Source organism: Leuresthes tenuis, unplaced genomic scaffold (assembly GCF_036924035.1).
Source record: "Leuresthes tenuis unplaced genomic scaffold, fLeuTen1.0.hap1 SCAF_24, whole genome shotgun sequence".
Classification (NCBI taxonomy): domain Eukaryota; kingdom Metazoa; phylum Chordata; class Actinopteri; order Atheriniformes; family Atherinopsidae; genus Leuresthes; species Leuresthes tenuis.
In genome coordinates, this window is record NW_027325378.1 from 4,752,743 (window position 1) to 4,768,512 (window position 15,770).

Here is a 15,770-nt window from a genome sequence, read left to right on the forward strand (position 1 = left end):
AGAAATCCTTGTAAGAGCTTATTTTAGATAAAGGTGTCTTTAATCGGCTTCTTTTGTCTGTGTGATGGTGTAAAACCAGAAAAACATCAATAAACATAGTTTATTCAAAATGACATTAAAATGGGGTAAAGCCTTGCGTTTGGGAAACTGGGGGAGATGGGTGTCTGTCAGTTTTTGCTTAATCCATCCTAAGCATTGAAAAAAGCCTCCTTAAAAATGGAGGTTTCTGAAAAACTATCTGTATTTGTTGAATGTATGGATTCAAGTTATTAAAATCATTTCATTACTTTGCCTGTAAATTATCTACCTTGTTGTTTCCTGTCTGGATCCATAACTAGAATAATTGTGCAGATCATCTGAGTTCTCGCAGTAAGTCAAAGTGAAGTTTATTTGTAGCACATTTCATGTACAGAACAATTCAAAGTGCTTTACATAAAATAAAAGCATTGCAGCACGGAGCGTTAAAAATATGAAAAAGAATACAAAGAGAAAGAAATAAAATACTTAAAATGAATTAAAACAAGCAACAGTCTCGATAAGTTAAAAGATATCCTGCAGATTTCATGCATAGACACATGAGAAAAGAGATGTTTTTAAGCTGGATTTAAAAATATCTACATTTGGTGACAGTTTAATCTCCACTGGCAGTTTGTTCCACTTGTTTGCAGCATAACAGCTAAATGCTGCTTCTCCAGGTTTAGTCTGGACTCTGGACTAGACCAGCTGACCTGAGTCCTTGGAGCTAAGAGCTCTGCTGGGTTTATATTCTCTGAACATATCACAGATGTATTTTGGGCCTAAATCGTTCTGGGATTTGTAAACCATCAGCAGGCTTTTAAAATCTATTCTGTGACAGACTGGAAGCCAGAGTAAAGATTTTAAAACTGGTGTGATGTGTTCAGATCTCTTAGTCCTGGTTAAAACTCCAGCAGCAGCGTACTGGATGAGCTGCAGATGTTTAGTCAGTGTTTCAGGACATATGTCTAAACATCCTGGACAGAAAAACTTGTACAGGCAAAGGGAGAATGTGCAAAAGCCCGAACCGAGGTTTAAAGCTTCTTGCTGTGAGGGAACAGCAGTAACCGCCACATCACCGTGGAAACACAGATGATAGATAATGGATATCAGGCTCCCTGTTCTGTGCAGTGTTCATTCTTTGGAGTTAATTAAATGATATCACACAGGGATTTTACATTAATTTCTGACTCTCTAAAACACGACTGGCCAGTACTTTTGGCTAACAAACAGATCTCAGTGAAAACTTGAGGGATCCAAATTTTATTAAAACATGCGTTCTAAACGTTGAGAAGGTATATGGACGATGGAGCCAAACGAAAGCAAGACCAAGAGAGACCCTCGTACGATTTCTGACTGAAAATCTAAGTAAAAAAAAACAGTTTCATGCCCCTTTTCTTCAGTGTTTCTTTAAAATACTTCGCTGTAGAGTTAGCATGTAGTACGACTTTGGTTTTCCATCTGGGGGACTTTAACAGGTCTAAAGGTGGCAGTCTTCATCTTAACACTATCAATCAAAGGAAAGCTTATTGCTTTCTGCCATTTCAACACATTATGTTCCTCCTCAATGCAGTGTGGTGTTACTCCGGCAGTTAACATTTTAAAAACTCATTTGTACCTCAAAATGGTATATTTTGAAGTTTTAATATATATATAAAAAAAAAGTGGCCAGTGAATAGGTTTCCATGGTGGTGTTAATCTAGCCCCGCCCACTTCTCCACCTTCCATGAAATGCAAAGCTGGTGGCGGATAGGGATGGGAATTGTTAAGAATTTAACAAGTCCAGTTCCATTATTGAGATCGCTTATCGATTCGGTTCCTTATCGGTTCTCTTATCAATTCTCATCTAGTTATATAGCACAAATGTTTCTGTTTATGCATTTAGCAGACGCTTTTATCCAAAGCGACTTACAGGTAGGCAGATAGGGTAAGGGGGTATTGCCTAAGGATCCCTACTGGAGGTAGTACCTTTCATGCAGGGGATTTGAATGCTGGTCTCCCACACAAAAGGTGGAAATCATTAAAAGTTAATATCAGATGGAAATTATTCATACAGTATTTTGCTAACATTATTACAACAAGGCTCTGAAGTTTTGAATGCAGGCAAGAGTGACACCGCCCAAGGGGTCGCAGGAATGGGGGTCTTTCAGGGGGTTATCTAATAATAACTGCTCTGCTCAGATTCATGGGAGACGTGCTTGTTTCCTGCCGTTTCCATAGCGATAGCGGTGCGACAGAGAAATTTATATCATAATTTATTTTCAGTGTGAGAAATACAATGTGTGGCGGGAGTGCGTGACAAAAGACCCAGAAGCGTGTTACAAAGCCCTGTTACAATCAACAGGACCGGAAGTTTTAGGCTACCTGGGACTTTAGAGACGGAAGACGTTACGCCACAAGCTCCATCACTTCGCAGCGTCTCAAAGACTTTACTTTCATGCAAAGTGATTGCAAATGCGTCAGACGTTAGCAGAACCTATAAACGGGATCGTGAGGCAGGCGGATTAACGATTCCGCGGAATCGAACTACTGGGAGCCGGCTCTCGATTCACATCCCTAGTGGGCGCTTGCTTGGCTTGGAGTCCTGGCTACTGGTGACTATCTTCTTCATTTAACAGGCGCTTGAAAAATAGCTTTACATAGCTGCAAATATTCAGGGTTGGTTCTTTCACACGTATTTTTAGTATTTTATGTCTCCTTCTTTTGATAATTTACAATGTCCCTTTGTAGTAAGTTTCAAACTCTTTTCTGTCACTTTCTGTGACAACCATAAATAATAACTGAATTCGAAACAGAAACTCTGACCCAAAGGGGGCCCAGCTGTCCTGTTTAGTTACACTTTTATACAGAAGATGCTGAGAGCAGAGCAGGCCTCTGACCTTGGTTGAGTGCTGGCATAAGTTTTCAACACTTTTTCTATTTGTCAATCAATCTAGCTATCCTTCAGCAGCGCAGAGATTTTTCCCTGGATGGATGGCATGTATCTGAGCTGCCACACGGGGAGCTTAATCACTCCTCCTTTCCATTATCAGACCTGAAGACAAACTGCAGTTAAGCAGAGAAGACCACAGAGGTTTTCCCAGACAGCACAGCACTCTAACAATGAGTCGTCCATGACGTCAGTACACATCACTGCCAGCATATCACCTGTCATCATTAAATTACAAAGGGCAGACAGACAAATCCATATTAATGAGAGGTCTGGTGTCCTAGATTTAAAGCAGCTCAACGTTAGCGCTCTCCCCTTAGCTACAGCGCCCACATCCACAAAGCCATGCTGGACATGAACATTAATTATTAGAGATGTGATGGAGACTCAAACCTCTTCAGGGAGGAAGTGATACATGAAACCTCCGATCTGGTTTGGTTTGATTCAGATTAAATGACATTTCCTAATGTGTCCATGGAGCTAGAGATCAAATACAACATGATTAAGGGTTTATCTCAGAGGCACCTTAACAATTATTGTAAGGAAATGAACAGGTTGCGCACCATTAAAATATCCCTGAAATGGGAAGCAACAATAATCAAGTATGCAAAGCTTTTCTACATTTGTTTTCAGCTGATGGTCCTTCATATTATGAGTCATTCATTCTTCATAAACCATAAAAACACAAAGCAGCTGGATCTTTCATCGTGATCCGTTTTAAAATCAGAAAGTTAACTAACAATTTAAGGAGTTCTTTTAAGATCCCCATCTTTCCTTCCACATCTTAGGTGAGTTTTAACAAAGCTATCAGTTTCAAAGACTAAACTGAAAACGCTGAATATTCAGTGGCACAGTCTCCAATTCAAATGAGGTCAGGTGCTTGTTTAGTCATGTAAATGAAAGTAGTCCATCAAAGACGAGCAAAAGAAGTAGATAAAACAAATGTAAAGATGAATCAAACACACAGGTGCTAGCTTAAGTCATCTTTTGATGTGTTTTTTCTTCATTTACTGTAACATTTGTGATGTTGTAATGTTTGAAGAAATGTGTGTGTGTGTGTGTGTGTGCGACATGTTGGATGGTGTCCAGAGAAAAGCGCGGCCATTGTGACCACAGCCTTATCGTTTACATGGGCATAATAGCTGAGGTGTCTGCTTTCCGGCACCGTTTATTGAAAAGTCCGGACAAGGAATAACATTTTAAACCTCATTGTCAATTAATGGCTGCGGAGGTTGAGGGGACGAGTCAGGACCAGTTGGGGTCAATTCAGAACACAGCAGCGTACTGTTGACCTTCACAGGGCGGCAACAAACAAAGGGGAGGTTTTATCTGATCTAATTTAAAAGCTTATATGTCAGTCCAATCAGAACCACACACACTCATAGCATTGTTCAACTAAAGGGGAGTTTTCCTTATCTAACCATTTTGGAAGAAACACTGAAAATGGCTGCATTTTCAAGTCTTTTAAGACTCTTTTTCAGGCTCTGTACACTCATTTCAGTTCTCCCGCTGACTGGTTTTCTTACATCAGTGTCAGCGGAGTGTTCCCATCAGAGGATGTTCATGAGGTTCTGTAATCCCACTTTGTTCACATAGTCTGGGCAGATGTATCTCTTTCTGTATGTAGGCGCTGATATACATATAATGCACATATATGCAATTATTACACAATATTAGGGCTGGGCAAATATACATTTATTTAATCACGTTAATCGCATGACTTCCTGTGATTAATCACGATTAATCGCATTGTTATATGTAAAATCCAATAATGAATTCAAAAGTAGCATAGAACGCACATTTATTAGAACTGTGCGGTCATATGATCGAGGTACTCCGGTGATGAGACAATTCATCAACAACTTCGAAATGAAAATGGCCATGTCTGTTTAGCCCGCTTCTTCCGCCATTCTTCTCTTTTCTGACTGTTTCCTGTGAGCGCCGCAGCAGGAAGTGACATACGAGGCTCGCCCACGATAGACCTTTTCAAAATAAAAGCCTGTGAGCAACAGACGTTTACAATAAAAATGATAAATAATAAAAACTGCAATAATGGGAGACAAATAATTGTCAGCGATAATTAATATATTAGTTAACACAAAAATAACGCGTTCATGGGCCCGGCCTTACACAATATATGAAGCGCAATGACTCGTCTGTGTTTCTGATCCTCGCCTTTAAGTCCCAGTTATTTCCATCATCCACAAATGACCAAAATCATCAGTTAAAGATAGTTTTGTTCTGAGTTTGACTCTGTTTAAAAGAACAGAAGTGGACTTTTAAAATGCAAATGTATAAACATCTTTGTCAAAATTGTACAAAATCTAAGCTCAAAGATGGACCAACACGCCCAGATGATGCGGTTGGGACTTAAACTGCTCTTACACTCAACTAGACTCAAAAGGCTTCAGTGCTCTGCATCTGCTACAGACATGTGAGAAATGAAAGATAATTGTTTTGTAAAAACACTAAAGTGTATATCAATGCAGCAGAATAAAGCTGCTCTCATTCACATATTTTTCTGTTTCTTTTTGTCAGACAGCTGAATGTGTCCACTTATCAATTCGTGCTATCATTTTAAGACTGCCGCTCTGCTCTAATAAAGTCGTGATTTTATAACCGCAGCCTCGTCTGAAAAGATCCGATGATCTCCCACTAAGACAGTTGGAAGCGGCTGACTGTCTTTAACGTTTGTTAATTGATTAGCAGAAGCGTAGATTCGTTGAACGTGATCTGCACGTGTACCAAAACGTGTGAACAGTCTTTCATTTGTCAAGCAAGGCAAGAACACTGAAAGCATCACTATGGTGACCTAGAAAATGATGGAGACGCTGCCGGCAGCACAAAGTTGAACTTCAACACACGATGCTTTCCTAAATCTAATCCAGTGGTCTTATTGCCTAAATCTAACAAACAGCAACAGACAACAAAACTATAGTGGCAGAGAACATTTAAAATTCAGCCACAAGACTCAAGCCATAGTTCGCTGAGTTTATTCAAATGACTAAACATCGATATGTGATGAGCTGGGAGTCGGAAAGTGTAGATTTAAGTTTTATCCACATCATTTTTTGTAAACATTGTGTAACATATTTGCATGCAACTCTGCTTCTTTCTGTTTGCACTTAAAATGGTCTGATTATCATAAAAAAATCATACCAAAAGAACATTCCATTGATACTTTCTCTAACCAGATATGTTACAAAAATAAGCAATCATACACATAACCCAAAAGGTTTGGATGGACACCACAACTGCTCATCAAATCCATGTTTTCAACAGCAAAAACACACACAAACAAGCAAAGATTTCCAAATATGTTGCATTTGTTCAATCCAAAAACACTCTAATGATGTTGGTGATTGTGTGAGCTAATCAAAAAAGATCTAATTCACTGGAGCTCTGCAGCTATAAACAGCCAAATTAATTCAGACTGGAAAATACAACGTGACCAAGGAGTGACGCAACAGTTTTATTCCCTGTTTGGCTGAATGAAAAGAACATCTTTAAAAGATGAGCTTTAAAATCCTGCTCTTCTGACCTTTATTTAAAAGGCTCCCTGGATGAAACGTGTGGTCTCACAAATTAAATGCACATCAAAATCAGTTTCTTATTTTCAATTAGGGAATAAAAGTCGCTCAATCATTGCTATCTTTGAAGTATTTTTAAGCTCAATTAGTGATGTTAGGTACTCGTACATGAAGCTCGCTCATCTCTGCCCACATCTGCAATCATAAAGGAGCACACAACAGAGGCAAAGCTAAAAGCTTCCAAACCCCAATAAAAGGCTAACAAAGCAAAGGATGCAATTTGTATGAATTCTGCTCATAATGAGCGGTCGGCTGTGAGCGCAAAGGCTCCTCTCAGCACAGCCAAAGAATGGAAAATTACAGAGTCGAAAGGAGGGATAGTAACCATGGTGAATGACCATCTCACTCCCTGATTTCCTGTCTTTTCTCTGCCATGTGCGTCTTCTTCAAAGCAGCCACTTACTAAACTGTCAGGCAGTGATTTCAGCCTCAGGATTAGCCAACAGCTTTGGACTGCTGGCAGCAGTTTTTCTGTGCAGCCTCAGAGTGAACAGACAGGAAAGCAAGGCCAAACCACAGTTTTGTCTTCACACAAAGGAAATTAGCTCTTTAAAGTAAAACTACATCAAATGTTTACAACTTGCATCCTGATATCTGGGTGAAGTGTTTCTGCAAAGGTCAAGAGGAAGAACGCTGATGAAAAAGGGAAAGAAACACAAGATGGAGAAGTGAAAACCATCTTGTGGGTTTACATAACACTGCTGCACTTAATGCTAAAGCCCGCTGAGGTTGGATTACGGGAAATGATGAACGAGACAATGTGGAAGACAACCGGCAGCGTGGGTTTGTGTTTATAAAATATAGTTGAAGACAATCAAGTAAAAAAAACAATGGATACTAAAGCTGATAATAAAATGAATATAAACAGATAAAATAATGTCATGAAATAAGATGTGATAGAAAGAACATTAAAGATGCTGTTTGATTTCAACGTGACATTTGCCTGTTTTCATTTCAAGTCTCCGTAGCTTTGATGTCTACAGTTAAATCAGTTTTTTACATCATGCTGGGTTGGACTGCTTCAGAGAGGTGACAGTCCCAGAAATTAGCTTTTTTTCTTGGTTATAGAGTGACGGTTATTCAAATGTTCATTCTCATATGTTTTGTTTAAGCTCACAGCTGAAAAATAAGTCCTTTACCTGTTAAAATAGTCCCAGCAGAGCAAATTGGAAGCTTTTTTGGCAACAAAATGGCTGCAGGAAAATCAGATTTGTTTCTCAAATGAAAGGACAGACTGTTCTGATGTTTATTTGCAGGTGATCAAATTGGATTTATGTGCCTGTGGACTGTATTCACGTGGTGCTTTTCTTCTCAGTGAAATATTATAACTCAAGGCAACATTTGCTTGTTTTTTTTAGTCTGAGAACCTCCATCAAGCTATTTCAGATCAGGCATCCTGATAAGATATTCTACCTCAATGCTAAGAATTTCTTACTGAACTATATTCTTATAGAAGTTATATCTCTTGTCACTCCAGTTTCATGGTGTCTAGCTATCAGGTCTCTGAGGATTTATCTTGTTTTAAATGATCTCAGTGACATATTTTTGTGTTCTGTTGGCAGATAATTATTATGCTAACTATTAGCAATACATAGCCTATTTTCTTCCCATTATTTTTGTGTGGTCTTGCTGATTTCTCAAAGCTTATTCATCTATTCACACAGCTCTTACCGGTCCATACAAGCAGCGCTTGTCTCCATCTTACACATTAACACACCAGTAAATGCATTATGGAGAGGGTCGAGGGTTCAGGGGCCACCCATTCAATCTGACTTCAAACTGCCTCCATCCTACCCTCTAAATATTCTTTCCCCTGGGCTTTTTTTGTCAAATGCTGACATCAATTTTAACATATTTCTCCGTGTACCATCATATGTATTCTACGATCCGTCTTCAGACCACATCGGATCTGACTAGTTGCTTGCATGGGTAATAAATAACATGTATCTGCCAAGACTGTTCACATATTAAGAAGAGGATGGGGTTATAAAAGTCATAGTACCATCAGATGCAATGATTGTGCCGAGTTAACTGACTCAGAATGCTGAATAAACACAGATAAAGCTTCTGATTCAGCTCAAGACTGTTGTTTCCCATCATAAATGAAGCATCTCAGGGTTTTGCATCTCATTCGGGACACAGTGACTGGGAAAGCCAACCGTTCTCTGTCCAGAGGACCGAAGCCTTTGTAAGTCTGAAGTGCCTACAGTTCATTTAAGCATTTGGCCACTGTTTTTCTCCATTTTTGTCCTCAGGTTGGAGCATTAACTCCACTCAAGAATCTTCATGTGTGGTTTGTGAGTGAGACCAAAGACACGATGAAATCTGATCAAAGCATTCAGACTAAGTCAGAGTTTTGTGTGCTTTTATAGGTTCAGATTTTCTAAAATTGGGATACAATCTGCATGGATATTGGTCAAGATTAGATTACATTAGCAGTCCATTCATAGACTGTAAGAGAAGTTATAAAATTTCCGAACACAAAAGGTAATACAAGTAATTCACAAAAGGTGCTACAGCTACATTAAAATGTAATATTTGCCCAGCCTGTCCTGTTCAACTAAAGGCAGACCATTTAATAAGAAAATAAATAAAATTTTCTTCTGATTTTCTTCTCTGAGGTTGACCTCGGTTACATGTTTGTCTGCAGCTTGATATTTTAAAAGGTCTCCTGCAGGCAAAGACAGATGAAAGCTGGAGAAATGGGGAGTTGGAGACAAGTTTTGGCAGCAAGGTCTCCTTGAACGGAATCTGAATCTTTGGTCACTGCACATGCAAGCAACAGCAATCAGGAGTAAAAAAGGACATTTTAACCTGAGCTCCAGACTTTTAGGTGTATAAACTGATCTACTGAGACAGCCTCTATGAACAGAAATCCCTGCTCTACTGCTATCTATCCCCCACCTGCTCCATGCGAGCTGCCAAATCTCCAGGTGGCCAGTAAATAAACTCCTAGACTGCCGGTGGTGGCTAAAACTCTTACATAATCCCTGACCAAATTGGGTCACTGCTGCATATATCTAGCAAGACGTATCGTGTGAGGTCTAATCAGAGGATTAATCAGCACCCTTGCATTCTGTGTGTTAATGACACAGTGACAGCACCGAGGGGTTTGGTGTTCCTACCTCCAGTACGAGCCACAGCTGATCCCCACATTTCACGTCCTTCTTGTAGTACATGCCAAAAAACTTGACAACATTGGCGTGGTCTGAAAGAGCTTTGAGGATGTTGTATTCTGCTTCGATCTCCTCATCAATATCCTGAAATATAGGGGAAACAGATCAGACAGAATAACAAAAATCATCTACAGCTACAGGTTGGGCAGCTTTGTTGTTGTTTTCTTGGTTTAATTTTGTGCCAAACAGACATTCTGACACTGACAATCTGGATTAAAGGAATAAACACATTTCCTCTCATGTCTGCGCTCTAAATATGAAAACAAAGTCATTAGAAGATAGAGAAATTAAAGAAATAATAAGCATCTTATTTTGGCACCTTATTAATTGCTCAAATAAATGTAAAAATGCAGAGTGGAGCTTGTTATTTTGCCTTCATTAAAGCTGCCCCCGTTTCAAAATTTATTGAGTTTTGCTATGACTGGACACAGGCTGGAAATAGCAGCACTGGTCCACAGAGCAAAGCCACTGCAGTTTCACAAAAAAGGCCCCAAAATTGTACAAAAATGTTTTCCCCAAAATGTTTTCCTTAATCTATTCCCCACACAGATGCCATTTAAGTTTCACTTTGTCAGCACCGAAACATTAAACGTCTTCTATGCGATGATGTCGGATTCCACGTCTCACTCGGCCTGAGTTGACCTCAAATACTTATAGGGACGATGATGTGATGGTAAAAGGCACTTATCCACACATCTCTGTGACACTCTGAGCACCTCCACGCAAGCAATCAAAAGTCCAACACTCAGTTGTTTAATGACTTTCTTCCTACTTATAAGTCCTTACTTTTCGAAGGACTTAAGGTCCTTACTGTTTCTATACATATGCATGTTTAAGCAGATATGCAGACATGTTTACGGCTTACACATTTTGATATTTCTTGTGATGTCATGTGAACACTGCCTGACAGAAAACAGCATCCTAGGAATACATTCCCATCTCACAAGCTGTATTCACAGACTGTGACCATTTGTTTTGGACTGATTGACAAACATACCTTTTGGTATGTTTGAGCACTGCAGTTTTGCATTTAGATTTAACATATTTTTAAAATATTTTTACCCTTAAAATAAGCAAAGATATCCTTATCATAGCTCTGAATCTTATTTAACTTAACCAAAGAGCATCTACTCCTTTAACAGCCGGAGCAAAATATCCATTTGTCCAAAAAACAATGAGAATTATTAGACGAAAGCCAGAAAATAATCAGCAAAAACAGCTTATTTATGTCTCTCTTTACCCCTTAGATTTATATTTGAACTTATATCCAGACAGAATAAATGCTGAATGACAAAACTTTACAGAACTGGACAAAAAGTCCAATATCTCCCTGAAATTCCTCAAAATGTCAGAACCGTTATCTAATTCAGGGCTGAGCTAATGTTTCAGACACTGTGCTCGTGATTTTTAGCCAATTCAACTAGTGTAATTGATGTCGGGGGGGTTGGTGAGACAGCTCACCCATAGGCTGTTCAGTGTAGTGAATAAGGGCCTTATTCATATATTATTAATTAACAAGTCAAACACAATCTCTAAATGTCTTTCACAGCAATGTGGCCATGTGGAGTGAATAGACGTGCTGCTTTGTTTGTTCGTACACTGGTGAAATGAGGAGACCCAGCCGGGGGCCTCTCGTCACCACTGGTTCTTCTTTTGGTCGAAAAAAGAAGAAAAAGATTACCCATGTGTGTGCGAAAAGTTAGCATGGAAGCAGTGTGAGGCAGACCAGGTCTGGCCGTGATCGTTAACCACCGATGAGGAGCTAACACGAGTTAATCTCACTAACAATTCCCCTGCTGCATTGTTGATGCGAAGAGACCCAACAGGGGGCCTCTCGTCATCACTGGTTCTTCACGTGTACATGTCATAAACACCCTTACATATAAAATCCAGGATGTTTAAATCTGTTATTTGAAGACAGACATTGGTGCACTGCAGTGGCAAGGAGGAAATCCACAGTTCAATAGCATCTCTTTGTGTCATCACCAAGAGCTTAAACACACTGAACAATGACTGTAACGTGTATGGCAAAGTGTGATGGCTGTGGGCCTAAAAAAGACCAAGTATTGCTTTACTTTTTGGGACTTATTGTGTCTTTCAGTTTCAATACTCAACTACACTCTACTAACAATGGACTTGCCAGCACAACTTACATGGATGGGATCCAGTATCTTCACAGCTGCTTTGCTGCTATCGATTTTGTTGAGCACCTTGTAGACTTTCCCGTAGGTCCCTTTACCGATCGTCTCAATGATTTCCCAAGTGTCGGTAGGATCTGGAAAGTTGTCAAAGACAATCGATTTTCCTGATTGTGGAAACATCTTCAGGAGAGATCTCCTACAAAATGGGGACAAAAAAAAAAATGGGTCACAGTTAGAAGAGAGTAGGTGCCAGATAAGAGAAGACATCGTGTATGACCAAAAGATTGGCGTCCCTATACTGTTATCAACCCAGAAATGAATAAAGATATCAGTTATGAGCAGTGGCGTGCACAAGGGGGGGCCACAAGGCAGTCACATGTGTCAAAATGTGTGCTAAACTGCCCCGTTGGGAGCCAAAATGGGTGCTAAACTGCCCCCTTGGAAGCCAAAACGTGTGCTAAAGTGCCCCCTTGGAGCCAAAATGTGTGCTAAAATGCCCCCTTGGAAGCCAAAACACATGCTAAAGTGTCCCCTTGGAAGCCAAAACGCGTGCTAAAATGCCCCCTTGGAAGCCAAAACGCGTGCTAAACTGCCCCCTTGGAAGCCAAAACACATGCTAAACTGCCACATTGGGAGCCAAAAAGCATGCTAAAGTGCCCCCTTGGAAGCCAAAACGCGTGCTAAAATGCCCCCTTGGAAGCCAAAACACATGCTAAACTGCTCCGTTGGGAGCCAAAAAGCATGCTAAAGTGCCCCCTTGGGTGCCAAAACGCATGCTAAAGTGCCCCGTTGGGAGCCAAAATGGGTGCTAAACTGCCCCCTTGGAAGCCAAAACGCACTATATGTGCTCTTTTTTTCTTTCCGCACCACCCTTCAAAAAGTCTGTGCATGCACTATGAGCTCATCTTGAGGAGACTTAAAGCAAAATGTGAATCAAAACAATGCACAGTGGTAAACGTAACTAAAAGAGTACATATTATTCCTTAAAACATACACGTAACCTTTCTTTTATACTTGAGTGTAACCATGTGACTGGTTTGTTTACAGCTCAGAGTGCTTCACGATGGTCTGTTTGGGAATTAAACTGAGCGATTGAGTGTTGAACTTGAGGTTAATCCTTCGTAACCAGATAGTTGGGGGTTTATTTCAGGGGGTTGGGTCTAACACTCACCCACACAGCTACTATCTACTAACACAATAAAATGATGAGCAATTCATACACCTTTTGACGTCATAGCTTGATTCTCGCCTCTCAAAGAAGTGCGTCTGTTCAGAGCCAAACACAACAAACGGTCAATTTCTAAAGCTAGTGTCATCCGATGTAAATACAAGGTTATAAAATGCTATACATTGAACTTAAAAGATGTTATGTTTGCATGGAAATGCACAGAAGACATTTCAGAAGAGCAAAACTAACAATCACATAAAGGAAAATATTGCTAAAACTGTTACAAGACTGATAAACATGTATATCATACATATATCTCAAGAGTGCCTGTTCTTCTCCTCGAGTGTTTGACACTAAAACTGACTAATAATATACTTCCATTATTGCTAAAGCAAGAGTTGAACAAGTTTAATCAAACTTACATTATTCTCCCAATACGAGGCGTGACATTTTGTAAAAAAAAAAAATCAAATTAATCCATTCCAAAGGTTAGCATGGCAGCAGTGACAGGCAGGCCTGGCCTGGCTGTGACTGTAAAGCACAGAGGAGGAGCTAACACAGGCTAATCTCACTAGCAATTCCCCTGCTCCAGGGCTGCCATTGGAAACCAACTCTAAGTGGTAGGGGCTGCAGTGGGATTAGCTGGAATTAGCCTGTGTTGCAGCATGAGCCTTTCCTCATATAGACTCCCATTCATACGAAAAGGAAAGCTGTTTACAGGCCCTGAGTGCACAGAGGTGCAAATGGCCATTCCACTTTTTATTATCACTGGTTACCTTATTAATATCAAGAAAAGGCTGCTGTACATGTGCTTTCTTAGATTCATTCCCCAGCTTTTGTTTTATTTCAACCAATTATCATTGTGATGATTCATTTTGGGTAACTGTTAACAGATCAGATGCCCGTAGCAACATAAAACTGATAGACCCAGACATTATTTTGCACTGACATTATCAGTCATTGCCCATGCAGAGCAATTAGACTCCTATAGATGTATCCTCGTGCAGGTAATTGTGCTGCTGTTAGCCAAATGTACAGCACCTGGTAATCTGTAGACACGTTCAATAATACATCACTGCCTCTTTATGTGTCAACACACTGAGACACATGAGACTGGAAGGTGAAACCGAAGGATTCACACTGGACACCTCCAACAGCAGCACAGGCTGCAAGGAAATAACCCCTTAGAGGTTGTGTGTGTGTTTGTGGGTCTGTATGAATTGGGTTATCTAACCTTGGATGCCCTGCAGCTCTGGCTGGCTGTCACTTTTCATTAGTTGCGTAGGGATGTGGCATTAACCACAGCCTGTGTACAAGTGCACATATAATGAGCTACACATGTATGACTGAGTGTGTATTTACTGTAAGAGGAGATGCTTGACTGTGATTTTTAAATAAATTATGTTTTTGTAATAAAAGTGACACCGAAATCTGAAATAAAGCGCTTAGTAGAAACCGTTTGATCTAGGTGATGTCTAAGCAGACATTTGGCCACTTGAAGCTTATCTCTAACACTGATGAGTGGGTTAAAGTTTTAGCTTAACCCTGTCACAAGAAGACTGCTGGTATATAAGGCAGAATAACCTTCCACGCTGTGGTCATTACAATGAGAAGACACAGAACTTTAATGCAGTTGATACAAGTTTTGTAAAATAACACTAATCCAAATGACTGTGAAAGGTAAAGATGAATACCCTCATGTTACATTAAGTAGAATAAAGCCAAAAGTTTGTTAATATTTTCTTACACACAAACAGTAATGACAGCATATCTGCAGGGATTCTTAGTAAATTTACTACAGTGCAGTTTGTCCAGGATTCAAGTCAAGGAAAAGTATAGACACCATGATGACAAACGTCCTGCTTTTACAGCTTTTAAAACAGCAAAAAATATCACCAAGCAAGTCTGAACACAAACCTGTCTGATCTTTACACAATTGATTCATAACTTATAAACAAACCATTTCATTTGAATTTTTACTGACCTTTGACGGACGGCGTTGAAAAAAGAATAAAGCGAACAATGACAAACTGACGGTAGGATAAAGCATCGATTTACAAACGTGCACACACCGCATACAGCAGCAATCTCCCCGGCCGCTCCCAGAGCTTGCAAATAAGAAATCCAAATGAAGTAGGCATGTCTACATTTGTTAAGCCAAAGAAAGCCAAGAAAGGGCCAGGGAAGTCCATACATAGAATTGCAATTGCTGACACATTTACAAACATAAATGTGCCAAAATTCAGCATTATACTTACTCCTCTTGAAGTGATTCAACATGCTTGAGTATCTCTTGGATGATAGTAGGATTTTGTTCTTGTGTGGCCCGGCCACCTTTGCTATATATTATACATCAGATATTGGGAGGACATATCGAAGTTATTAGGCTCAAGTAATTAGTTTAAGTAATTGGTTTTAGCATGAACACGTCCGATAGCCAGCAGCAAATGAGCCTGATAGGGTCATAAATTAGCCTGCAGAAGACAAGCTAACAACAGCCAAGTGCATGGACAGCAGCAAGGAGCGAGTCAGGTGTAACAGGCCATGACTGCACTGGGGTGCTCTCAGCATCATTTAGCAGTGTCCCATTACACTGGCACCGCTGGGGAAAGAGCTGCTGAGAGGCCCGAGCCAGAGCTGAACTGAGAGTTCAGCTCAGAGTACTCGCATTTAACCCTTTAACACACACTGCTTCCTTTAAGTAGCTATATGGTTGTTAAAGCCACGTTGTGCCTCACTGAATGAGCTGTT

At 40.0% G+C, this 15,770-nt stretch overlaps 2 protein-coding genes across 2 annotated transcripts in view; one reads left to right on the plus strand and one right to left on the minus strand.

The window, feature by feature from the left end:
• myo3a (myosin IIIA) overlaps positions 1–15,073 on the minus strand; it is a 61,312-nt gene extending 46,239 nt beyond the window's left edge. The window contains exons 1-3 of the mRNA XM_072378733.1: positions 15,004–15,073; positions 11,864–12,047; positions 9,660–9,794 (exon numbers count right to left, since the gene is read on the minus strand). Of these exons, the coding sequence (XP_072234834.1) occupies positions 9,660–9,794; positions 11,864–12,031 (303 nt within the window). The 5' untranslated portion in view covers positions 12,032–12,047; positions 15,004–15,073. The remainder of the gene's footprint in view (positions 1–9,659; positions 9,795–11,863; positions 12,048–15,003) is intronic.
• nell3 (NELL (neural EGFL like) family member 3) overlaps positions 1–15,770 on the plus strand; it is a 217,275-nt gene that overhangs the window by 82,271 nt on the left and 119,234 nt on the right. The gene's annotated exons all lie outside the window — the stretch shown is intronic.